The sequence below is a fragment of the Ursus maritimus genome, unplaced genomic scaffold (genome assembly GCF_017311325.1).
Source record: "Ursus maritimus isolate PB19 unplaced genomic scaffold, ASM1731132v1 scaffold_9, whole genome shotgun sequence".
Taxonomy (NCBI): Eukaryota; Metazoa; Chordata; class Mammalia; order Carnivora; family Ursidae; genus Ursus; species Ursus maritimus.
Genome location: NW_024427107.1, coordinates 71,070,525 through 71,097,474, shown reverse-complemented (window position 1 = coordinate 71,097,474; position 26,950 = coordinate 71,070,525). Strand labels below are relative to the sequence as shown.

General features: G+C 47.1%; 2 protein-coding genes across 2 annotated transcripts in view; both read left to right on the top strand.

Annotated features, from left to right (window-relative positions):
- KCNQ3 (potassium voltage-gated channel subfamily Q member 3) overlaps window positions 1-4,332 on the top strand; it is a 286,185-nt gene extending 281,853 nt beyond the window's left edge. The window contains exons 13-15 of the mRNA XM_040626033.1: window positions 132-230; window positions 1,905-1,989; window positions 3,592-4,332. Of these exons, the coding sequence (XP_040481967.1) occupies window positions 132-230; window positions 1,905-1,989; window positions 3,592-4,326 (919 nt within the window). The 3' untranslated portion in view covers window positions 4,327-4,332. The remainder of the gene's footprint in view (window positions 1-131; window positions 231-1,904; window positions 1,990-3,591) is intronic.
- Window positions 4,333-26,295: 21,963 nt separating this feature from the next.
- Window positions 26,296-26,950, top strand: part of HHLA1 (HERV-H LTR-associating 1) — a 33,224-nt gene continuing 32,569 nt past the window's right edge. Inside the window, exon 1 of the mRNA XM_040625603.1 lies at window positions 26,296-26,374. Within this exon, the coding sequence (XP_040481537.1) occupies window positions 26,296-26,374 (79 nt within the window). The remainder of the gene's footprint in view (window positions 26,375-26,950) is intronic.

Below are 26,950 nucleotides of genomic sequence, written 5' to 3'. Positions count from 1 at the left end.
TCCCCCCCTTTCCCTTCTGTCATATTATTTCAAACCCTGTTTGGCTGAAGAGAGAAGAGAAGGAATCGCTCTCCTCTCTTTACCTGTAAAGCTCTTTGTGATGTAATCCCCTCCTTGTGTGTCTCTTTCAGAATAGACATGATTTTCACCCCTGGACCTCCATCTACCCCAAAACATAAGAAGTCTCAGAGAGGGGCAGCGTTCACCTACCCATCCCAGCAATCTCCCAGGTGGGGCATGGGAACATGGACTGAGGCCGCATGGCCCTTCCCCATCCCCAAATCTCAGCTCGCTTCCTTTATGGTTGGGGGTGGCAGGGTAGGGGGGTGGGGGCGGCTGCCATTCCTCTCAGTAAAATGAAAAAAAGAGCTTGAAGCTTATTCCCGTTTTGTAAGGTTTCCGTACTAAAGACTTATTGCCCCTCTTCCCAGACTGTGTGGGTGACACTCCTTCTGTGGTTATTGAAAATAAACATAACCATCAATGGGTTATAAAAGAGGAGGAGCCCCGCAAGTTTATTGGGACACAAAGAATACCTCGTATGAGCAGAGTTGAAGCCATTTGGCTTTTCCTGCATCATTAGCCCTACGTTGACCGAACCCCCTCACAGAGAAGAAAATCAGCCGTCAGGCCTCTGACAGCACAGTCACAGGCAGAGAGCTCTGTCCGTCACCGGGGCAGTCCTGCTGTCCCCATGCAAAGTGTTTGGAATTGTTCCTTGTACAGGCCTCCAGTGAACCAGGGGCAGCAGTCCCGGAGAAGGTCCGCTGCCCAAATTTGTATGTTCTTAATTCCCAGAGGTCTTCAGGGCAGGAAGCATGAATGAGGAATGGGAGTCAGGCTTAAGGAAGCACTCCCATGAACCTTATAGCGATAACCGCTTTATGAAAAACAAAGCAAGAGCATAAGCGGGCTGACGTAAAGACATCTGACCTTCAACCTCAGTCCAGGGGGTGGAATAGGGAGTGGTGGACCCTGGGGTCCTGGAGGGCACGTGCCCCAGCCAAAGGAGATTATTGTCCCCCTGCTCTGCTGTTGTTAATTTTAGGAATCGCTATCCTCTGGTTCTGGAGAGTCTCATTTTTCAAGAAAAACTGAACATCCAGATGTCATATGAAATTCCTGATTTTTTAAATGGCTTACATGTTTTTAAAACTGGGCAAGCTAAGGAAAACGGTGGGCTGGAATGAGTACACGGGCCATGTCTGCTTTAATTCAAGACCACTCAGCCGGAGACAGGCCAGGGACTGAGCAGCAGTCAGGAGCGTGTGAGAGAGAAAAACCAACTACGTCCAGAGTGCCTGACACGATGCTTTTGAGCCATAGCCAGGCTCCCTGCAGGTTCTCTTCCACTTAGAACATAACCTGCACCGCCGAGGAACCATCTCAATGCCATTCCCCGCCAGCAGCCTCTTCTGCACTGTTTTCCAATCCCACACCTGTTTCCCCATCTTAACCAAATGGAACCAATGAGATACGGCCACTGTCTAGAATTTCAGAGATTAGCCAACCCCTAGTCCCACCCAGCCTACCCCCCCACACACTTATATGAGAAGCTCTCAACCGCAGTTCAACACTGAAAGCCAAAAGAACGCGATTTAAAGGCACCAAACCTTCTAGGCACAGCGAGGTGCTTTATTACCTTTGACCCAAAGCCTCCGAAACACAGCTGAATATTTGGCTTCAACTATTGCTGCAAGGAAGGGTAAGACCCGGGGGCTGCAGGCAGGGAAACGCCAGCCTTTCCTGCCTCACTCGTGCCTCCAGAGCTGAGTGGGCCTCTTCCAGACCGCATAAGCGTGAGCAGGGACGAGAGCCCCAGGGGCCGTGGCCGCTTCGCTGAGCCAGCCTGGCACAGCAAACGTAGGTACGATGAGCTTACAGACTCGCTGGCTCTTTCCTAGGAATGAACCGTATGTAGCCAGAGCAACCACCTCGGAAACTGAAGACCAAAGCATGATGGGCAAGTTCGTGAAAGTCGAAAGACAGGTAGGTCTTTCCTTTCCCTCACCCAAAAACAAGCCGTAGAACGTTTATTTTCAAATGTCCTTTTTTTTTTCATAGGGAGATAAGAGTTGAGTCTGACCACTCAGAAAAAGGATGTGGAAATTCCATCCTGAGTTAGCACATACTGGCTCCGGGACATGCAAGTTCATTCGTTGTCCCGAGCCTCAGTGTCCTCATCTGTAAAACGGGGATTCTCATACCTCGTAAGGGGACTAGGAGCATTGAATGAGTTGGTACACGTTTCGAATCATGTGGGAAGTCACTGGCACGCAGTAGACGCTTAATAGACATAGCTGCTCGTCGCACGTGCCTCGAGGTGCTGCTCCCTGAAGAAATGCTTGTCCCCTTCCCCACATTCCCTGTGTCCCTAGTCTTCCGGCCCCCAGAGAACAGGTCAGTGGGTGGCCCTGCACGAAGGGGCCTGGAGCAGGGCTTCGGTCAGGGCAGAAAGAGAAGCTGTTCCCGCCCAGCACCCCATGCAGCTCACGTCTCACTGTCTCTGAAGGGGCCTCTGTGAGAGCAAAGCCCACTCAGCTGCGCCCCGGCCAGACGGCTCTGCCACATCCCACCAGGATCCCTCCCAGCCCTCTTATGTTATTCATGACCCCACATGGGATCTGCGCGAGAGAGGCAAGAGGAACCTTGAAGGATTACTCTCTCTTGGCCTATCAGCAATATCATTTTTCTTTTTTAAATTTTAATTCGTAGTCTCAGCTCTTGCGTTTCCCAGCTCTGTGACCTTTGACAAACTATTTTCTCTCTCTGCCTCTGTTTCCTCGCCTATAAAAGAGAGAGAACACAGTCTTCACCTCCCTGGGCAGTTGGGAAATGGAAGGAGTCAACATCTGTAAGGGGCATCAAGCAGGGTCCGGCACTTACTAGGTGCTCTAAGTCGTAGTTACCGGTGAGGCTTGGAGACCGTCCCAGCCTCTACGTGGTACTGTCCTACCTGGCCTCACCTGGAAGAGGGGGGTGCTCCTCCTGCCTGCAGGGCCTTCTGGGGAGTTGTGACTTGTCGGGGAGAGAACACCACACACGCACACATGCACGGGCACACACACACGCACACCGTGTGTTTGCACTCACAAAGATTAAATCAGTTCCCAGGTTTTGCAGGTAGGAGCAGATACTGCTTACCCGAGTGCAGCTCCCACTCCAAGGCCCCTGGCTGGGACCTCAGTTCTAAGAGGTACAGCTCTTGCTCCCCACTGCCCTTGTGTCTAGGAGGCTTACACAGCCCACAGTAGGAACGGACACTAACCCACAGGCTTCTGTCTAAGCAAATGTTCGCAAATCAAGAACTCCTGCTCCTTGACCCAAAGGCAGCAGCTCCTGGGGTACCAGTTGTCTTCAGACCCCTCTCAGGTCCCAGCTTTCGCTTCCCAGAAAGCCCTTGCCGGGTTGTTTGTAGACTAGCACGAACACGTGTGCGGGGCTCCAAGGTAGGAAGTGCGAAATGACCCGTCGTTGTTAAGATGATGATTTGCAGGAACCCTCCTGCTTTCCCGTGGTATTTCCTGCCGACCGGAAAGAGCCACCCCCACCCTGGAAAAGCAGTGACGCCCACTTGCTTGTATCTCCCAGGTGCACGACATGGGGAAGAAACTGGACTTCCTGGTGGATATGCACCTGCAGCACATGGAACGGCTGCAGGTGCGCGTCACGGACTACTACCCGACCAAGGGGGCGTCCTCGCCAGCCGAGGTGGAAAAGCTGGAGGACCACAGAGATTCCGATCTGAAAACCATCATCTGCAATTATTCCGAGACGGGCCCCCCCGAGGCCCCCTACAGCTTCCACCAGCTGCCCCTCGACAAAGTCGGCCCCTATGGATTTTTTGCCCACGACCCAGTGAACCTGCCCCGAGGAGGACCCAGTTCTGGAAAGGTTCAAGCGACGCTTTCCTCCTCGGCAGCGACGTATGTGGAAAGGCCCACCGTCCTGCCTATCTTGACTCTGCTCGACTCCCGAGTAAGCTACCACTCCCAGGCTGAACTGCACGGCCCCTGCTCGGACCGAGTCTCCCCCCGGCAGAGACGGAGCATCACGCGGGACAGTGACACGCCCCTGTCCCTGATGTCAGTCAACCACGAGGAGCTGGAGCGGTCTCCAAGTGGCTTCAGCATCTCCCAAGACAGAGACGATTACATGTTTGGCCCAAACGGGGGGTCGAGCTGGATGAGGGAGAAACGTTACCTCGCCGAGGGTGAGACAGACACGGACACGGACCCCTTCACCCCCAGTGGCTCCATGCCTCTGTCCTCCACAGGGGACGGGATTTCCGATTCAATATGGACCCCTCCCAACAAGCCCATTTAGAAGGGGTCGTGAGCTGAGTCCTCCTTGTAATGTAGACAGACTTTGTAGAGCTCACTTGCTCTCACACCCGACACTTGACGGTGAGACCACCAGTGGCTGATTCAAACACATGCATGTGCGTGGCGGCCCCCCGCCGGGCAGGGGCTTTTCACGGCCTTCCTCCTCCCCAGGTCACCACAGTGAAGCCGCTTCCTTTTAAGCATGGTTTGCATGACTTTACAATATATAAATGGTACCACTAATCTCTTCTAGGATACACATTTATCTGCTGTTCTTACTTTAAGTCATGATTGGACCAGGACGGGGAGAAATTATTGACGAGCTGTGCTATCTGTCCGTTTGGTTGGCTGCTTTGGGTTTTGGTTTGGTAAGCAGGGAACATTCTTTAAGTTCTTTCTCGAACCCCTGCCCCTTTGTGTAAAGCAAATAGTTGGCGAACAAAAATGCATTGCCTGTCAATGAGGTGGCCGACTGAGCTTAAACGCTAGGAAAGGAACAAGACGGTCATCGCCTACCCAAAACCACGAATTTTTTTAAATTTTTTTTTTTTTTTTCGGGAAAAGCTAGCAAAACCATCTAAAAGCTCTCGAAGGGATCTCACTTGGTCTGCCATTGTCTGTATCCTGCCTGTTCCCTCATCCCTGGTAATCCCAAGTGTAGCATTTTGAGGGAGTTATGAATTGGCGGGGAGAAAACACACACACAAGTTCAAATAGTTTCCAATTTATGTAGCCAAAGGTAATGAAATTTGTCAGAAGTAGGGTGCCCCTCTGGGCAGGAGCTAAGATCAGTGCCTTCAAAATGAGGTTTCAACTCGCATTCCTCCCCATGGTACTTGTACAAAATATCCATCTCAAATGAAAATTAGAAATCAGAAATTATCTGGTCCAAGCTCTCCTTTGTAAAAATGAGCAACCTTTGGCTCACGTAGAGACAAGCCCAGGGTCACCTCATCATCCCCTGGAGAGTTGGGACTCAAAGCCCAGTCAGCTGACTCGCTCCATGCCCTGGTCTCCTCCTACCACACCACTCTGCCCTTTACACAGTGGGACCCAGAAATTGCGCCAAGATACCTGGACTCTGTCGTGTGGCAAGCACCCACAGCAAAATTTATCCAGCCAGAGGGGGCTGTTTGCTTTTACTGCAAAACGTGCTTGCTTGGTGCATTACATTTTAGATCTAGGGGAATAAAGCAAACACTTCAAGCAAGCAAGCGTCAACATTTATTAATATGCAAATGGGCAAAATTTTCAGAACCATCCAGTTTTACTCCTCCAGATTTTTTAAACCACACGTAGCCATAAGATTAGCCCAAGTGTAAGCAGACCCCCTGGAGAGCACTGCCCTAGTGAATAAGTATTAATATTAAGCACAAGCCATCCTCTGGCCTCTTATGAGGTGTCACTACTTTCTGAAACACTTCGATGGAAAAGGTTCCTGCTAGGCTTAGGCAGGATTAGCTATCTTACGACGCCAGACTATCACTGGCTCGCTCTTATCCCGCACCTAAGCACTGGTTGTGGATGGTTGCCATGGTGACCGTCAAGCTGATCAAAGGGCCTAACCATCTACACGCAAATGGCGCCGATGTTCTCCTCACAGTCTTATCAAGAGCTATGGCAGTTTGGCAGACATCTGGTTGCTGGTTTCATCACGACTTGATGCAGGAACCTTGTACTTTGTTGGAGGGAAGAACTACTTTCTCAGATCTTGGTTCCTTTCAACCCACATGTCAACAGGTACTGTGCAAAAGGCTCAGAGTACAACGGTGAGGAAGGTGTGGTCCCCGGCTTCAGAAATGCACAACCAAAGCCTGCTGTCTCTGGCCCAGGGCAGGCATCTTGAGAGGTAGATGGCATTTTACATGGAGAATCTCACAAATAGAGAGGTGTTGGCATTGCAGTCTAAGGTGGGAAATACACAAGAATGATTCCACAATTCAGACCTGAACCCTCCTCCCCTGTGGTTTGCCATTTGACCTTCTAGCAATCTGAAGGGCAAAGGGAATAGATCATATGCATGAAAGTGCCATTGGAGTTAATGACCTAAGAAACCCTACGTCCCTTCCTTAGGGCTTGGTTCTTGCTTCTGACCCTCTAGAATCTTCTACTACACGTGATTGAGCTACCTATCATCTAACATGTTACTATGTTTTTTTTATGTACATGGGTTATTTGGGACAAAACAAAAAAATGGAGAATGAATCAAACTCTCCACATATGCACCAGTTATTTTTACCTACCTTACTAATATGCTGGCAGAACTGACTGGCCTTGGTATCTTACCAACAGATGCATTTTCCAGGAACTCAGTGGCGTTCTCAGGTGGACAAGTGAGACTTTCTCATCCTCAAGCTAATCATAGTTACCGTGGATCCAAAGTTAGAGGACTTCCTTAGGTTCTTTGAAAAACCTACAAAGGATAAGAGCTTGTATTATTTCTTAAACCATTAAGAGGGCAGTCTAGCCTCCCTTGCTGGATCATAAGGCCAGGATGACAGGGATTGATTGGGTTTGTGTCGATTACCATCATGTCTCCAACAGGTAGTAAGCTGTCATTATCAGTGTAGACAAAGACAAAATACGTGATCATGAGTAACTAAATGATAAGACTTTTTAAAAGCTGTTCTTTCCCATCGAAGAAAAAGAGAAAAATGACCTTCTGGAATATTCTGCTTTGATAGCCCTTAAAAAAAAAAAAAAAAGCCCATTCCAGAAAAGCAAGCCAAACCTGTTCAAGTCACCTGCTCACAGACAACATCATCACGTGGCTGGCATCGATGAAGCAGAAACTCAAGGTGTAGGATTGAACTTAAGTTATGGGGAGAAACGATGTGTGTTTCCACAAGGATATTTCTGTCAGCCAAAAGAACAGCATGATGGAGAAATCCAACAGGACTGGTTAATAATGTGACCCACGAACATCCTACATCAGATATACCAGTGGTCCCGAAGCTGGCAGTGGAAACTACAGTAATTTTAGCAGAATCCCATGGAATCATGACAAATTAATTCCATTGTAAAAACTAGGAATGGTTTCCTCAAATGGAAGTGTAATCCCATTATAGGTGTTCGGTCTCTGTATCACAGTATGATACAGGAAAACTTGAAGAGGTCATTTTTTAGGAGGATCAAAATGAATGAGATAAAGCTATCTTCTACATATTAGGCGAGAGGTGATCCTGCTGGGCTGAGAAGAATGTGCTCGAGATCAAGTGTGTGTTTTGACCATCAAACACCAGCACGCAAGCAAACATGAAAAGTTTAAGAAAAAAATTGTGGGAGGAAAAGAAAAGAAAAACACATCAAGTTGAGAAAGTTCTATTCACTGACTCCACTTTTTCTGGGAACTGAGAGCTTGGACTTAGTAGATACAACAATGATATAATGAAGCTCTAGTTTCAGTGAAAGAATCTTGAAAACCCCCAAGATATACTATAGTTCAAAATGTGCTCATTAGTCAATAATGAATGCATTATGCCTTCCCTGTTTTGTGCAGGGCAATTCCTAGACACTGTAAGTTGAAAGAATAATTACTTGTTGGAAATCCTAATATAGGATCTACTCATAATTTGCAAGACCATTCTTCTGAATCCATGCCACTCTACTGAGAATGTAATAAAAACATTCGTTTGTTTATTCATTTATGAGATTTACCAAGCACCACTGTCTGCGAGGCACTGTGTCACACCCTGGAAATTCAGAGTTACGAAAACCACAGTTCCTGCCATCAAAAACGTAAGATTCTGGCGGCCTCACATATTGGAGGTCCCTTCAAACTATGTCTACCAGGAATGGAAAGTATCACATTTTATCCCTGAAGACAACTACGCAAGCTGTTCCTCACTTAGAATCCATGGGAGATTAAGCATGGAGGAAAGTGAGAGTAAGAATTCTCCACCAAAATGGTAAGGACCCCATCAGCTGAGGAAAGACTGGGTGGTTGAAAGAGGACTTTGAGTTTGGGTTCAGTACTTTGGGCTTTATAGCTCCAAATACGCTGTGTACAAAGTAGGTTCTAGAATATCTGAGAAGGTTCTTCGGGGAAAAACTAGCTTTCTTCTCCTCTCCAAATCCCTGCAGTGACTGAGTCCAGACAAGAAGCTGGGTTACTTCCATTTCATAGTGTTGGCCTAGACAGGCTTATGGTACAAGCCAAGACACAACATCTATTTCAAGAGAAAGGTATCACTCGGCCTGTAGGACTCTGCTAATCAAATTCTCCTGGAGCAAGAGAAGAAATCTGTTCAGTGGTCTAAAAAGTTGACTGCACTTTGGACAGTACTGACAAGCATACCCCCGGCTTTCCCCAGAAGATGCCACGCAGCTGGCCTTTGTTTTCTGTGAATATGCTCCCAAGGCACGTAGGACCATATGGATTTTCTTTGCTTTCTGAACCCCAGGCGTCTTTAGGAATTTACCTCATGTCCTCACTTGTCCTTGAAGCCTTGCTTATTTGGAGATGAACTTTTTAAAAGACTAGAAGTCCTTTCTTTGTATCCAAATCACTCAACGTTCCTGTGTTACTGATATTACACTATTCAAAACAGAGCCAACAGCCCCCTGAACAAATTCCCTAACCTGATGCCCAGGTGAGACCATGTTAGGGACCAAGCTAGCTCCATAGCTTTAGTGTTTTGGGAAACCAGCAGTGGGAATCTCAAGAGACAGGAAGGACATAGACATGACCTGGATGAAAATTTGAGTTTCAGGACACTCGCAAGTGTTTGACTTTCCTGGTCTGTTTTGATTTTCAAATGAGACAATTGGTATATGTAAAGACCCCAGTACAGTGGTGGCTGGACACTGCCACATGTGTTCTTTTTTAATACTGTGTGTGAACACCACTGCCTCAGTTGTAGGTATCATTTATGAACTCCAAATTTACCCCCCAGAAAATCCTTTTCTTAGAAAAAGAGTGGTGGAAATGCCATCCTGATTCCAGCACTTTTATGGGGGCTTTTTTTTCAAAAAGTGCATCTCTATAAATGAAACAAGGAAGGGCAGGAATGCTTGGAATGAAGGTGGCAGGACTGTTGGGTTGCAGTGGCTGGGTTGTGGCAGTTCCACTGGACCCACAAGACCGCATGTTGCAGCATTCTCTCAAAGGAAGATCTGTAGGAGGCAAAGGTAAGTAGCAGGAACCATGAAATATGAAGGGACTAGTGGTTGCAGCGAGGAAAGTTAACTGTGCCATGATGTCTGTCAGACAACACCCTAGCAATGAATGGAGAACTTCCAGAAGAAAGAGTTCAAGCTCGCTCAAACTCTCCCTAGGGGGATTAGTTCCCAGCCTCCAACAACCTCAGCTTTGTTGCGCTGTAAGAAAATTGTGACTAGTAGCTTGCTTCATTGTCCTAGATGCAGGGAGATACAATTTCATTGATTCCTAGATGCTCAGAGCAAGAAGAAACCTTGATCACCAAGAACAACCACCTCTCTTCTTAGATCAGGAAGCAGAGGCTCAGCGTAAAGGGAATCACACTAGTCACCCAGTGGCTGAATGAGTGCTTGGGTGGCAGAGTGAATCAAGAACCCAGGTCTCCTAATTCCTGGTCCAGATTTTGGAGATCAAAAACTGACAGTCACATAGCAACCAAGAAGAAAACATTGTGTGTCAGCCCAGGAGATGAAGGAGGACTTCCTGGCCCACTCGAGAAACTGCTAAACAGACACATTGGTTGGAACTTATTCCCATCTCTGGAATATGATTGATTTCATGCCTTGAAAGACAGTGTTCCTTCTCCCCAAATCCTGTTGACCTCCGAAGGCCTGGCACAACCACTGCTGCCATGGGCAGGTGAGAAAAGGATTGAAGAACAACCTCATGGCCATGCAGGCACTCCTCTCCACTTCTCTGACCTTGCTACTTTGTCCCCTCCTTGTCCCACCAAGCCTGGACTGGTTCAGCTCTTTGGCCCATCGCTTGGACTTATTCAGCTCCAGAGCCATGCCTCGGGTGGTATCCTCATCTACATGCCAATCCTTTCACAGGATTTTGCCTTGGAAGAAAAGTTAGTGGGTTTGATTTTAGGAAATGGGATGGGATTTGGGGGGGGCTCAATATGACCCCAAGGCGTTAGTTCAACTAAGGTGTCCCTTCGCAGTGGGATCTCTGGGTCTCATGCCTTGTTTCTCCTGCTTTGTCCAAGAGAATGCCCATCTTGGCTGGGTCACAACTGGTACTCTAGAGTTGTCACCAAAAGCTACAGAGAAGCAGACAGGATTCAGCTTAAGACACCTTATGTTTGTGTAACTGGGAAATTATTTTAGAAAGTAAACAGGCCTCCCTGTTGGCTCCAATGAGGATTAACATAGTTGGTTTCCACTTATGCTGTGCTTGGGACAGATTTGTCAGAATCTGGCAGGGCTCCCCAGTCGCCCTTGCTAAACCCCGTAGAAGGATGTGCCGATCTTCTGAGTCAGACTGAACCAGAAACTTCTAAGGCAAAGTCAGAAAGATGGCAGTCATTTTAGACTGTCATTCTAGCTGTCTTCTTAGCCTCTAAATAGCCCTGTTCTGGGGAACTAAGTCAAAGTGGACTCTATACAAGAGTAACCTGAGGGTGACTTATAATTAACCGGTCAAAAGCCTGGCCTAGTGCTCGGGAATATATTTGTAATTCCTCTTCGATGTGTCAAATGGACTACAGTCTGATGGCTGAGAGGAGTGAACAATGGGAACGTGTTTTCTTCCCATGTCCCACTCTGCCCACAAGACAGGTCCGGGAAGGGGAGAGAAACTTACCCTAAGCTGTCTTTGTGAGTTGCATGGTATGTGATGGTTCTGTCTCTTGACTTCCTGCGGTCCTCACCACAATCCTGTGTGGGTGGTATTAATGTCTCCCTCACAGAGTTGAAGAAACTGAACCTGAGGGGGCAAATACCTCGCCAAAGGCCAGGCATTATAGAAGTGGAGCTGGGATTGTAACCAAAGCTCGTGTACCTTCAAAGATTATTCTCTCCCTATGGTGTCTCCCAGGTCAATGGAAGTGCTCCCACATCACACCCTACGGTCCTCCCCCATGCCTTGCCCTCCTATGCCCAGTGGACTTTATAGTAAAACAATCAGACCCATTGGTTTCCCAGAGGGGGCCAACGTCAGCTGCTCCATTCAGCCAATCACTGGGTCCTAGCTGTCCCTTTGAGTGGGTTCACAATCCAGCTGTCAGTGGCAGAAAATAATGCCACATAAATTTTTCACCTTGTTCATGGTGGAATCCATTAGTTCTTGGAACTTGGTGTGGCTGCAGATAATCCCATTAAGTGCCGATCTTTCTCCGCCCCGCACCCACCCACCCCGCCACCAGGATCTTCTGTCATTGATTTATCCAAACAAATTCAAATGTGGTTCCTGACTCTGGTCTTCTGTCTCTAGACTGGACCCTTATTTCAGGCCTTGGAAATCCTGCAAAGGCAGGTGAGTCTGCAAAAACATTCTTTGGGAGGCCAAACGCTCACAACAGTTGTGTTTCTCTTTCTCAATATTAAAAAGATCACAATTCTCCAGTGAGAAGTCAACCTGATCTGGTAATTGGGCCCTATTTGCCCCCTGAATACTTTTCCAAGGGAAGGGAGAACAGCTCCACCCTCCATGTTCCTGTGAGGGTTAAGAATCCACGTGGGAGGACAACGTCCAAGAACGGTGGCAGCCGTGTTCCACACATCAGAGATCTTACTGCTGGAGACACGAGGCAGGCTCTGCCCCATGTTAAAAATCACATTAGAAAGATGGGCCTACTTCATCAGATCTGTCAATCATTTCCTGTTTTAAAGAGAAAAATGCTCTCCACGTTGCTTTCAATGGGATATGGCTATTCTTCCTTTTCTTTTGTTCTTTCTTTCTAATGTAGCAGTGATGGAAAACACCAGTCTCTGCCGAGCGGATTGAGATTTCCAGTGACATGAATCCATTGTATTTGATTTTGGATTGTATTTTCTTTAATCCCCTTTAACGGCATAGAATTCTGGTGCCTTGCTCCCTGAATTTATCTCCATGCTACAAGTAGGCTTTCTTCACATTCTGGCTTACACGGGAACACAACTCTTCCACAAGTGGCCTTTAGTGCTCTTTATAATATGATTTCCTGTAATTTTTAAACTGTATGTGTAATTTCTATTCTGGCTCTGTCCAATATTTGAACAACTTTACTAGGTTGATTTCCATATATATTATGCAAACACTTCTTACCTGATTTTTTATGTTCTATCTTAAAACAAATACTGCACCACTTATTAATAAATAGACATTTCAATGATCATGGGGCCGAGTGATGTTTGCTTCCTGGACGACATGGAGTGGCAAGGCGGTCTGTTACTGGTTGTGGGAGGGAGTGAAAGAGGAGACGTGAGCATATTAATAAATGTGAAAAAAGAAGCAATTGAGTGGGAGAGGTGGAAGAGAATAAAGGCGCAAGAAAGAAACCATGATTGACGGAGTAAAGAGTGAAACTCATAACCATGAAAAGTACATGATGTGGGTTGCACTCCTCCTCAGAAACAGCCACTATGCACAGGCTGGAAGTGTAGCATTTAGTGAAACATTATCAAATCATCGCAGTTTTAAGACATGATTACTCCCACTTTATAGATGAGGAACTTGAAGTCCGGAAACAGAAAGAGACCTGGCCAAGGTCAGATACTAATCAGTGGAAGAGTCACAATTGGAACCCAGGACCACCTACCCCCAACCCCAAGCCTCATGCTACTTCCTTTGTAGAAGGTTCACCTCCTAAGCCATGTGGGAGGAAGAACAAATGGGTGGCTCCGAGAGACTGTGGGGGAGGAAGTCAGGAAAGCTCACATCAGACTGCCTCTCTCTAGTGTCAGTAAGTAGGAAGGGATGTTTTCTCATGAGGAAGGAGTTGGCGTGGGAAACCCTGGGGAATTACTGAATCTTTTGATGCCTTAGTTCATTATCTGGAAAGTGGGGAGTTTGAGTTGATGTCTGAAGGGAAGTCAGCAAAGGATCTAACACAGTAAATGTTCAGCGAGTGACAGTTTTTTACTTTATCCTGTGCCCGCATGTCAGGTTGCCTTAATTTGGGTTTCCAAAATAATAGAGACAAGATGGTGGGTACAGGGAGTTTATTTGGAAAGTAATTCCAGAAAACACAACTGAGAGTTCGGATTATGGAACAGGGAGGGAGACAAGCCAATGAAGAATGAGTTAATCCCTGGGCAACTGGGCTCAATTCCACCAGGAACCCTATGAGAACCTATGTAAAATGTACCAAAGGACTATTCCACCTTGAGACAGGAATCTGGGACATTCATCCACTGACATGCATTCTTCCTTGGTGGAGGGTTGCCTCGTGGGGTGCCTAATCCCCTACTCTGTCAGGTTTCCCTGTGCTACAGCAGAGCAAGCCCCAAAATGCCAAAACCCTAAGGCAGAGGAGCAGAGAGACATGGCCAATGGAGCTGCCGGCCGGCTGCAACCTGTTTAGCACAATAGCAGGTAAACTCAGAGGTGAGCAGAGGGGACACAGGGTGGGCTGACAGAAGCATCTGGTAAATGAGCCTGCTTGAAAACACTACATACACAAAGGCAAGCTAGGTTGCCACAATGCAATCTGTAAGTCAAAGGACAAAGTTGGCCAACACTGGGCAAGCTGGTCATGGTGTCCATGAACGTGATTCATTGTTAAAATTATACCTGTAGCCTCCAGGAACCAGGGTAGGTAACTGCTTTTCTTCTAGAAGGTTATCATCCAGTTCCAAGGTCCACATCTGTCATCAGAAAGTCCTGTGGCTGACTTCACAGTTATGAGAAGAGCCTCCACTCTGCAAGGACCTACTCCTCCCCCAACAAAACTTACCCACCTCCGGTCTCATGCAGCTGTACGACAGAGAAAGAGCATGAAAATTATATCCCTGAGAAAATCTCTTTCAATCTACACAAATGGAGCAACAGCCCATTCATAGCCCAGCATCCCAGATACTCCTGGGAGCCAGGTATCATTCCTACTAATGTCAGCTCCCAACAATGAGCTTGGCCATCCAACTGTCATGGGACCCAGTGGCTTCCCCTCATTGAAGCCGTGTAAGGTGTCCCCCGTGAGAAAAGTCCAATTGTCCTTGGATCTTGCTTCCACATCAAGTATGAAAAAATTCCCAGCAGTTCATCTTCTGGTTCTGGGCAGGTCAGTGTCAGGCCAGTGGAGGGCAAGGGAATTAGCAGAGGAAACAGGAGTAAGAGATGAAATTAGAGAAGCAGCAAGTCAGGTCATGAATGGCCTCCTGGGCATTATAAGGACATTTGCTTTCACTCAGAGTCAGATGGGAAGTCACTGCAGGGGTCTGAGTAGAGAGGTGACTAGACCTGATTTACACTAACAAAAGATTCTTCGGCCACTATATTGAGAATCCACTAACAAAAGCAAGGGCAGAAGCAGGGAGGTTCATCAGAGGCCACACCACATTAGTAATTATCTAGGTGAGAGCCAAGAGTGGCTTGGACCAGAGCGGCAGTGCCGGAAGTGGTAAGAAGTGTTTAGAATGTGGATATATTTGAAGAGTCAAAAAGGCAAGGTCTGCTGATGAATTGAATGTTAAGTGTGAAAGAAGCAGAAGAATCCAGGGTAAGTGTAAAATTCTTTAGTGAGTACCTGGAAGAATGAAGGTATCATCAACTGAGATAGGAGTAGATTAAGGAAGGGGCCGGTTTTGCAAGAAGGACATGAATTATATTTTTCTTTAAGTAGGCTCCATACCCAGCATGGAGCCCAATGAAGGGCTTGCACTCAAAACCCTGAGTTCAAGACCCAAACTGAGATCGAGAGTAGGACACTTAACCAATTGAGCCACCTAGGCGCTCCAAATTTGGCTTTTTACATGTTAAATTTGAGATGCACGTGGGGCATCTAGTGGAAACATTTTGTACTTAGTTGAGTGTGTAGTTAGGGAGATTCTTAGGGGCTGAGGCTGCATCTCTGTATCTGTCATCTATCTATTGATCAATTGACCAACAGCATATAGATAACACAAGGCAAGATGACATCCCCAAGTGAGCAAGTGTAGAGAGAAGCAAGAATACATCCAAGGACTGTACCCGGCAAGGTCCAGCGGTCAGGGAGATGAGGGGTCCCAGCAGGGGAGGCTGAGCAGAGCAGTTGAAGAGAGAAGAAAAACAGGACGATGTGATGCTGGGGATGCCGAGAGCAGACCTGGTCTCAAGGAGCAAGGGGTCAACTGGTGGCTCCAAGTGCTACTGAAAAGTTGAGTGAGAGAAGGAATTGGCCATGTGGGGGTCATGGTGACCTTGATAAGGTCAGTCCTCCTGGGATGCTGGTCTGATGCCTGATGGGAGTGGCTTTGAGAGAGAGGAGGTGAGCGGGGCTTCGAGTAGAGATAGCCCACAATGACCATTTCAGGAGTGCAGTTCCATGCATCCTGTATGTTCACACCGTTGGGCAGCCATCCCCCATCTGCCTCCAGAACTCTTTTCATCTTGTAAAACGGAGACTCTGTCCCCATTAAACACTAACTCCCCATACCCCTTCCCCAGTCTGGCAATCCCCATTCTACTTTCTGTCTCTGTGATTGTGACCAGTCTAGAGACCTCATGAAAGCAGAATCATGCACTATTTGTCTTTTTTGTACTGTGTTTTTAAGTATCCGAAAATGAGGCTCAGAGAGGTTAAGCAGCTGACCAAGGCCACACAGCTTGCAAATCACAGAAGCCAGACCAGGGTTGTGGCTTTTGTTCCCCCTGCCTCACCCAGAAGTGTTATTGTGAGCACAACAGGCATGTCTCACGGCAATCAGCCAAAAGTGCGGAAATGCGATCTTTCCAGGCAGATAATGATAACAATGATCAAATGTTTGCCAGCAACCAGGTGCTGTAAGCTCTTTCCTTGTGACCCTTCAATCCCGACAACCTTCCGCGGAGGCTGCTGTCGTGATCTCCGTTTCACAGATGAAGAAAGTGAGTTGGAGGTAACTGATCTCCCCAGACTGAAATGTACAAGCCTGGAGAGCAAGCGATCTTCACCCGATCTTCACCCGGTTATTCAGAGCTGGGTCGCAACATGTGTTACTCCTGTAGGCAGGATTTGACCTCATCCTTCTCCAACAACATCCCCCACCTCTCCCACCTCCTGAGAGGGTTCCAGCCAGCCTGAACCACCTGCCTTTGCTACTTGCTCCCAGGCTGTGCTAACGTCCACGGTCTCTGTGCAGCTTCTGTCTCTGGCCACCACGTCAGCAGCACCTGGGGGCTCATCAGAAATGCAAATTCTCTGGCCCCAGTCAGACTAGACTGAAACTCTGGGGCCACGCCCAGCAATCTGGATTTTAATAAGCCCACCAGAAGATTTTTTTTTTTTTAAGATTTTATCTCTTGGTTGGTTGGTTGGTTTTAGAGATGGAGGGAGGAGCAGAGGGAGAGGGCCAAGCAGACTCCACGCTGAGCAAAGGCCCAACATGGGGCTTGATCCCAGGACCCTGAGATCATGAGCTGAGCTGAAATCGAGTCAGGTCACTTAAACCACTGAACCACACGGGCACCCCCTCCAGAAGATTCTAATACACATCAAAGTCTGCAGAATCACTACTCTCCCCCACCCTTGAGCTCTGAAATGTTTATCCTGCAAGTGTCATTTAAAATCTTGGCCCTTCAGGAAGCTTTCCTTGACACACTTTAGATCAAGTGTGGTGGACTCTCTGGTGCTGTCACGCTCCTGTGTGTCCCTGCTCATGCTGTGTTGTAATCATCCATGACTCACAGACAGTGAGTTCCCTGGGGGTGAGGACCGAGAACTCTCCACCGCTGTGCCCCCAGTCCTTAGCACGACACCTGCCCTGAGGAGGAGCTCAAGGAACGCTGAGTGAGAAAGAGAAACCCAATGAGTCCCTTCCAGCATCTACATTCCAGGATTCATCTGAGATGCAGATTGAATAGGGCAGAGTAATAAATAAAAAGTGATAGGCCCAGGAAATAAAAAGTCTACTAGTAGGAGTCCTCTGAGAGCCGAATGAAAGACCAAGGGCAGAAAACAAACACTCGTGCGCTCAGTCGTCAAAGTGCTGGGTGTCCCGTGTCTGTCAGACTCTAGGGTGGGGACTGAGGGTGCAGGACACTTGAAGTACAGGGGACCTGCCGTGAAGGTATGCACAGCCTCCTGAGGGAGACAGACAAGCAAACAGATCACCCCCGTACAGCAGGCTAAGACAAACACGAATGCACTACCCTTAATGGGATGGGAGGTAATCCAAGAAGGCTTCCTGGTAGAGGGGATGTTGGAGGTGAAGATAAAGAGGATGAAGTGAGGCTCGATCCCAGAACCCCAAGATAGCTCAGCGGGGAGTCTGCTTGTCCCTCTCTCTCTCTCCCTCTGCCCCTCCCCGTGCTCGCTCATGCTCTCTCTCTCTCTTATATAGATAATAAAATCTTTGAAAAAAAGAAGAAAAAAGAGAAGAGGGAAAAAAAGGATGAGGTGAAGATTGGGGTGTGGGTAGATGAAAGGAGCAAGTAGCAGCCAAAGGCCTATTTTAAAAGCGTGAATTAGATCATGTCTCTCTTTTGCTGAAACCCTCCCACAGCTGTTTCCAGCAGCTAAATTAAATCCCAGTCCCTCACCCTGGCCCCTAGGGCTTCCTAATTATTTACTAATATCTCATGTTGCTTTCTCCCTTGCTCCTAGCCTTCCAGCGAGAGCAAGACCCACGGGAAGGGGAGTGGCAGGAACGTGGTCAGAGTAAGAAGGCCAGGCTGTCTGCTGTTGGTGGAGCAGAACATCCGGGGATGACAGAAGATAGGGGAGGGAGGGGGCGGTGTCTGATATTGGGGAACTCTGCGGGGGCCAGACTAGCACACCCAGGCTTCATCTGAGAGGGGATGAGGTGCTAGTGAAGGGGGAGTGACGTGGTCAGTTTTGTGGTCTGGGAAAATCACTCTGATTTTCGAAGGTGGCATTGCCCAACATGGTAGCCACCAGCCATGGGTGACTATTGAGCGTGTAAAATAAGACTGGTCCAAATTGAGAGATGCTGTAGGTGCAAATTACACCCCAGCTTTTGAAGACTTGGTACAGAAAAATCTTATTAATAATTTTCAAGATTGATTTTAATGTTGAGATACTGTTTTAGAGATATCGTGTTAACTAAAATACATTCTCAAAATTCATTTCCCCTGATTCATTTTTACTTTTTAAATGTGGCTATTAGAAGATTGTAAATTGCATGTATAGTTTGCATTATGTTTCTACCGGACAGAAATAGGGAGGATGGATCAAAAAGGAGAAAGACCGGTAAGGAGGTTTTATCAAAGGTCTAGCTGAATAATAACTGATTTATTCACTCCTTCGACGAATATTTATGTCAAGCATCGCACTAGATCCTGGAACACGGTGGTGAATATGACACAGGAGGGCCCGGATCCCATGAATCGGACAACTCTGCAGGGAAACAGACCATAATCAAGCTAATAAATACACAGAATAATTAGAATTTATAATGATAAGCAGAGTGATTGCAAGAGCATCCTTTGGTGACAGACACTCCTTGGTAGGCAGTATTCACACTGAAAACTGAAGGCTAGGAAGGGGCCAGACCTTAGAGAAGACCGGGGAAGAGCATTCCAATCAGAGGGAACAGCCAGGGAGAAATATCGGGGGCTGGCACTCCAACGCTATGAACAAGGGAAAAAATACTGTGACATGTGGCTAAAGACGTAAGAAGAGGGGAGCCTTGTGAGCCTTTGTGGGCCAGGGTAAAGCTGTGGAATTCTAGTCTAGGTACTGGGGACTATGGGAGAATTTTAAGCAAGATCGTGACCTGATCCGATTCATGCTTTAGAAAGACTTCTCTGATCACATATTTGTTTTGTTTTGTTTTTAAGATTTTATTTATTTATTCGACAGAGATAGAGACAGCCAGTGAGAGAGGGAACACAAGCAGGGGGAGTGGGAGAGGAAGAAGCAGGCTCATAGCAGAGGAGCCTGATGTGGGGCTCGATCCCATAACGCCAGGATCACGCCCTGAGCCGAAGGCAGACGCCTAACCACTGTGCCACCCAGGCACCCCTCTGATCACATATTTGTTATTCTATGGAAATGAAATGTCCAGGAAAGGCCAGTCTATAGGAATGAAAAGTAAGCGGTTGCCTGCATCTGGGGAAGGGGTAGGAGGATTAACCATAAATGGGCACAAAGTTCTTACTGGGATGACAAATATATTCGGGCTGTTATACGCAAGTAATGAATCATGGAAATTTACATCAAAAACTAGGGATGTACGGTATGGTGACTAACATAATATAATAAAAAATATTATTATAAAAAAAATCTAGATTGTGGTCATGTTAGGCAACTTGTTAAACTATCTAGAAGCCATTGACTTGTACACTGAAAACTGGGTGGATTTAATAGTATGCAAATTGTACCTCAGCGAAGTTGTTTAAAACAAGATCTCTCTGGCTGATATAAGGGAAATGCGTTCAGAGAAGCAGGGTGGAACAGCAAGGTGACAACTTAACAGGAAAGCCAGCAGCCTGGAGAAGAAAAATCAACCTTGAACTTGGGTGGTCAGAGTGGGAACCCGACTCTGCAGGTGCTTCCGGGCCTGAGGTCAGCAAACATTTCCTGTAAAGGGCCAGATGGTCAACATTTCAGGCTGGGTGGGCCATACGTCTCTGCCATCACTCCTCAACTCTGTCCCTTTCAGCACAAATGCAGCCTCACACAGCATGTAAATGAATGCACGTCATAATGTGCCAATAAAACTTTATTTGTGGACACCAACATGTGAATTTCCTATCATTGTTACAGGTCACGAAATACACTTCAATTTTTTTTTTTAATCATTTAAAACTGTAACACCATTTTAGGCCTTACAAAAACTTGCAGTGGGGCGAGGCTTGCCTGCCCCGCTCCGGGCACCTGCTAAAATTGACCGACAGTACCTAGCCATTTCTTCAGAAGACTTCCGCCGGCCCGCATGCCAGGTGATGCCTGGCTAACAGACCTTTACAACAGGAAGGGAAAATCATCACCTAGTGATCCTGTTCTGCTCCTTCAGTACACGTAATTACTGTCAGAAGAGGCTTCCCATCCCACGCTGAATCGGTGCATTGTGGTTCTGCTCACGGAGTCTATTCAGCCCCTTAGCAAAGGCAATTTTTTTCCGACGGAGTTGATCCTGTTTCACTGCCCTGAGTTCTTGGTAGGATTATTATTTCTTCTTCTTCTTTTTTTTTTCCGAAGGATTTAAAGCAAAGTTATCAAGCCTTTCCCCACTCCCACCCTCTCTGTCTTTCACTAAGAACTCATATAAACCCCACAGCTCTGACTCAGCTGTTAATCTTTCTGGCTGCTTAAATTCTTTGAAGTCATTTATCCTGCTCAGGAGACAGGTAAGTCATACATTGTAGATGCTTTAAAACCCTTTGGTTTCCTCTCTTCCCCAAAGCACGAAACCAGATAAGGGATGCCTCTGCTCTAATTCCCCAGCTCTGGGCTCCTGGTTGCCGAATGATAGGAGAGAAGTTTCTATCACCCACTATCTACATTGCACTTAAGCTAAGACTTTACCCCTTGATCACAGGTCTCTTTCTGGCTTTTTTCCCTTAAACTGTTGATTAGAATCTTAATGCAGTCATTCGCTGGGGGGACCACTCGTCCTCACATCTATGATAAAGGAAGCATCATCTTTAATCCAAAAAAATTGGAATGGGGATAAAAGAAAGCCCTAAAAACTGGCTGATAGCAAAGCAACATCTAAAAATTATCCATGCGTAGTCGGTGGCCAACCAATCACAGACTTGGGTGGCAAAACAGACAGGGGGGTTTTAGTCCTGGCTGTGTTCTGTTGGGCTATTCGCTGGTCTGAGCCTTGGTTTCCTCAAACATATCAGACAGTCAACAAATGCTAGATTCTTCACTTCTCTTTCTGCATTAACTCTTCTTAAAGAGGCAGAAGCTCGCCTTCCGGGCTTGTCTCCCGGGCCTTAGAGCCGACCGCCTGTCCGGGTGTGAAGCCAGGTGCCACTCAGCGATTGAAGGAGCTTGGGCAAGCTGTCCGGCACCCCCCAGCCTCGGGGTCCTGCGCCGGAAGAGAGAGCTGATCCCTGCGTGGAAGGTTGCCGAGGGAACATGTCATAAGGTACTGAGAACCCTGAGGCTCTCGCTGGGGCCGCCCCACACGAGGTGGGGCGTCTGTGTGAGTTTTCGCCTCTCCATGGAGCAGGGCCATTAGTCTGTATCTCATTGGGCATCTTTTGGCTGCAAAGTACGGTGAGGAAGGTAGGTTTACTTGGCCGGCCAAACGAACCTTGGTGGATCTGTAATCTTTGTTAATTGGAAGCAACACAATGTTTAATTAAGGCTCCAGCAGCTTTGCTCCCTCCATTCACGTTTCCAGCTCCAGGGGTGTTGCCATTAAAATGCAGACATATCGTGAGTGCACTTGACAAGACTCTTGGGCAGATTCTTGGCTCATCGGGTGTAACAGCACTTCTCGTCCCTTCTCCCAGGAGCATGACTGGATTTCTAACCCCTTCTGCCCACCAAAGCACTTTGAAATGATCAGTTCTGTTTGTTTACAATATCAAGCCTTTCGAGGCACTCGTGGCACTCCGGGGTGGTATGTAGAAGGGGAAGAGGGTAGAGGGGAGCATGGTGAAAAAAGAAACAGACTTTCATGTCTGAGAGACTGTGGTTCAAACCCAGTGCTCCCACTTAGTGGCTTGGGGGACCACGAGCAGGGGATTCCACCTCTGATCCCTGGGTCCTGCTCTCCTATGATGGAAATATCTGTGTCCTTCCCAAGAGATGCTTAAGAAGGTAAAATACCAGACACAATGCCCCAAAATGTAGGTTCCATAAGTTATACTGTTGGAGAGTGAAAAACACGGTTTCTGTACCATCTCTTAGGTTCAGGGATTGGGGCTGTGCAGACTGAACTGACAAAAGACATATTAACAGGAGAAAAGGTTTATGTCATATGCATATGGCGGGCCTCCCAGAAATGAAATGAAAAGATCTGGTCAGGCCTGAGGCTTACCTATCATTTTAACAGAAGGATGATAAATTTGTGGGGAAGTGACAAGGACAGAAAAAGGGTTTTGAGCTCCCAGGGTGCTAAATTGGGGAAAGATAAAGATATGGAGAAACTAATGGAAGATAGGGATTATTTTGGTGTAAGATAGGGTTTGTGTGTGCAGACCCATTTTGGTGTGACTTTCCAGGAAGAGGGGATTATAACAGTCCTCATTTTTAGAAGTTTCTGGTCTGGGGCACCTGGGTGGCTCAGTTGGTCTGCCTTCTGCTCAGGTCATGATCCCGGGGTCCTGGGATCAAGCCCTGTGCAGGGAGACTGCTTCTCCCTCTCTGTCTGCTGCTCCCCCTGCTTGTGCTTTCTCACGCTCTCTCTCAAATAAAAAAATAAAATCTTAAAAAAAAAGTTTCTGGTCTTAATCAGGTAAGAGAGGCTCTGGGAAGGTTTGTTTCTGCCTCCGTTCATTCTCATTGGTCTTCGATGGCATATTCGGGGTCAGCATAGTCTGACCCTCATCAACACATTATTATTATTGTCACATTGTCATACGACTAGCCCTTCTGCCAATGTCACTGAAGAAAACAATGATTTGTGAATAATTATCCAATAAGAGCCACGGGGAATGCACTGAAATGATAACTTAGTTTGAGGGTAAATTTTTGGACATCTGATGCAGTCTTTGTAAGATAGAACTTGGAGGACTGTATTTCTGTCAGAATGAGGAATAGGGTCTGTCTTGCTTACTACTGGAGGGCCGATGTCTTCTCAGTACGTTTACTGATTAAACACGTATATGGTACTTGCTCTGTGCCAGCCGTTGTTTACTGTATTTTACAAATAACATGTTTTAGTCCTCAGGAGAGTGTTGGGTGGAAACTGAGGCACGGAGAGGCTCAGTGACTTGTGCTGCAAGCGAGTGGTAGGGTAGGGAAGCAAACCCATGCAGTCGGGCTCCAGGGTCATGCTGGTAATGCCCTGCACCCCTCAACTGTTTTTAACCGAATGAAGGTCAAGTGCCTTGATCTAGACAGCAACAGTCAATGGCCAACGCTAGATTAAAATCAAGTGTCTCTGACCTAACCCCAGCCCCTCCTCCTGCCCTAGTGGACTAGGCTCCCCAGGGGTCATCGAGGAACACCTGACCTCCTTAGTTTGGCTGACAGGCAAAATCCAGCCTGTTGTGCTTGTCTAAGCTGCGGAGTGGACAGAGCCTCCCCGGCCCCACGAACCACCATACACAGCCTACATCTCTCTCCATCTTCTCATTGGTCCTTTCTGGGGTCCGATTGGGCTCAAAGCAAACAGCAGCTTAGATGGGGCACTCAGTGATGTGGAAATGCTTAAACAAGGAGAGAGAGCTCTCTGAAGGCTAGAGGGTGGGACGCTCACAGTTCTCAGCTCATGTGTTCAACCCACAAATTCTGTTCAGTGAAGCAGAGACTTCCCCAAGCAATACTTCTGGGTCGGACCACCTCCAGCCTGCGGTAAAAGGAGTTCTTTTTAATAAAATTCTCTCATTTTCCAAACTAGGGTAGTTCCAAATACCGCTTGAGATATATTAAGGAAATTATTCATGATTTATCTCAAATTCAAATGTAACTGGGTGTCCTGTCTTTTCATTTGCTCAATTTGGCAACCCCACTCCAGACACACAGTTGATTGAGTCAATGGCCAAAACTGAAAAACTAGACAGAAGGAAAAATGCATTTTTCTCCAAGAAAAAAAAATCAATAAAAAATGCATTCTTAAGGTAATAAATGTTAGCGTGTTTCCTCTTTGTAAATGGAAGACTGGTTCATACGGTGAAGCAGGAGTCAAAAAAGGGAAACGCATCCATTCTATCGATGTGGATAATTATTTTTCAACTATGTATTTGTACCTGTTCATGCCTCTGCTATGATGTGGGGGCCCCGGGATGGAGATGGAGGGGGGAGGGGGAGGAAGAGAAAAAGAGAACAAGAAAGGAATTAAGATTCGTAAGTACCTACCCTAGTCCAGAGATTGTGCGAGGTGCTGTATTTCTGGATCTCATTTAATCTTCACGAAATACCTTCAAGGTCGCCAAGACTCTGTCCATTTTACACACGAGGCTCAGAAAGGTGAGGTGATGTTTCCATAGCAGCCGAGGTGCCAGAGGAAAGAATCCTCATGCAGTTTGCCTTGTCGCCTGCCCACCTCACCCCGTATCCCTTTGCTGGAGAGTGTGCTAAGTCCTGGACTCACCAGCCTGTCTGTCTGTTCCTCTCTCTCCTCCCCAGTGTAAATCTCTCTATGGAGAATGCAGCTCAGTTGGCCTTGAGTGTGAATTAATGGCTCGTGTGTCCGTCTCCTCTAAGTTATAGACCAGCTTGAAGAAAGGGCACGTCCGATCTGTCCCTGTGTTACCAGCCAACACACAATGACTGGTGTATGTTTTGAGCACCTACTGTGTGACAGACCCTGGGTAAATGCTTTGGACTCATTAGCTTAAATCCTCACAAAGACCCAATGAGCTAAGTTTCTTATCCCCATTTTGCAGATGAGGAAAGCAGATTCAGAGAGTAAACAGATTTATGAGAATAAGAGAACTCCAAGAAAGCCCTAGCCTCTTGCCCCCCGGTAAGGCCCGTCTCAGTCCAGGGTGGCATTTAGAAGAAACCCCATTCCAGTATCTACCCATAATTCAAAAGCAATTTAAATGTTTACCACGACATTTCAAGAAAATTCCAAAGGCGGTTCCATTGCGAATGGACGGCAGAACTTCTTAAAATACGTTTTGCCACAAAGACGCTCAGCTCCTGAGACATTTTCCCAACCCCAGGGCACTTTCTCTTAACTTTTCTCCTCCTCTCCAAGGTCTATTACATTCTCTACCAATCGCAAATTTCTGTTCTTTTCTTTTAAAAAGAAAAAAAAGATTTACTTATTTGAGAGAGAGTGAGTGAGTGAGTGAGACAAAGAGAGAGGAAGGGAGAGGCAGAGAGAGAGAGAGAGAGGTAGAATCTCAAACAGACTCTTGGGGCTTGATCTCACAACCCTGAGATCATGACCTGAGCTGAAATCAAGAGTCAGACGCTTAATCAATGGAACCACCCAGGTGCCCAAAATTTCTGCTCTCTTCAAAGCAAGCCTGTGCAGTCCGTATGTGACATGGGCATTACATGATTATTACCCATGCAGATATGGCAATGACTAAGTGATAACCTCACCTGCATCGGGCAGTATTCTGTGCCTGGTATGTAGAAAGCACTCAATAACTTTTCACCATTATTCTTACTAGTCTCAGCTTTGCAGCTTGAACTGTCATGCTGGTTCTGCAGAGCCAGTGACTGGCACACCATGCTGCAGACGAGGAAGGAATGTGAACGCTCCCATACACTCGGATATTATCTCCCTATTTATAAGCAGCAGTGATGCTGTATTTGGAGGGTATTTCCCAGCTAAACAGCCACAAAACCCATGGAAGAGACACTGATGGTGTGTGACTATGCATGCGTCCCCCTCCCAGACTCTCAGATTTCTGCAGTGATGCCAGGGCCACGGGAGGAATTCTGGCATGGGCTATAAATAAAAGTGAGCAGGGCACTTCCTGCCAGAGTGTATAAGAGGGATGCATAATCCTCCAGTTCTGTCCCTTCCACAGCCACAGTGAACCAATGATGAAGGAGCCCACAGGGACCAGACGGAGAACTACAAGGCAGTGACGCTCCGTTAATCCGGTCGCTGAGTGACTGTGGGGAGCAGGTTCCCCACCAATTTGCAGCAAGTATTGATAGAAACAAGGAATCAACTTCTGCTGTTGAATTAAGCCAATGAGATGGTGGAGTTAATTTGTTACTTCAGCATAACCTAACCTATCCTAGCTATTGAAAGCCTTCTACAGGTTGTATTTCCAATGACTCAAGGATTGTCTGCATCAATGCCCCTAGTAATCCAACCTCTTTCTTCCAAGGGCTTGCTTGCTTGCTTCCAGGTGGGCCAGAGTATCATAGACATGCCGGGCTTCCTGGTACCTGGTCCTCCGGTGAGGCTATGCGTGGGTCTTACGTGTGTCCTGTCCCTTTGGAACACAGGTGGGTCCACTCGGAGTTCAAGAAGTGTCTGTTGTATACACAGAGTTTGGGTTTTCATTGGGCTTCAGAGAATGGCAGCAGCCAGTGTCTCAGGGACCACGAAGGAGCCCACAGGGACCAGACGGAGAACTACAAGGCAGTGACGCTCCGTTAATCTGGTCGCTGAGTGACTGTGGGGAGCAGGTTCCCCACCAATTTGCAGCAAGTATTGATATAAACAAGGAATCAACTTCTGCTGTTGAATTAAGCCAATGAGTTTGATCAAATGAGTTTGATCAAATGGCAATACGAATTCCCCATTTCTGGTTTTGTCCTCTGACTTTTTGAACTGAGTCCCATTTCTGCAACAGAATTATCTTCACCTCCACTGTTACAACTCTTGCTCAAATCTCTATCTTCTCTTTTCTGGACCACTAAGAGAGCTTTCTAAATCAGCCCCTGTGTCTCCTCTTCCCTCTCCATGGTCTATTGTCCCCTCACCAGCCTGGGTGATCTTTTCATACATCTCAGTAGGTAACCTCCCAGGCTTCTCTCTCATTCCACCCACCCCAAATTATGCAGTGACTTCCTACTTCT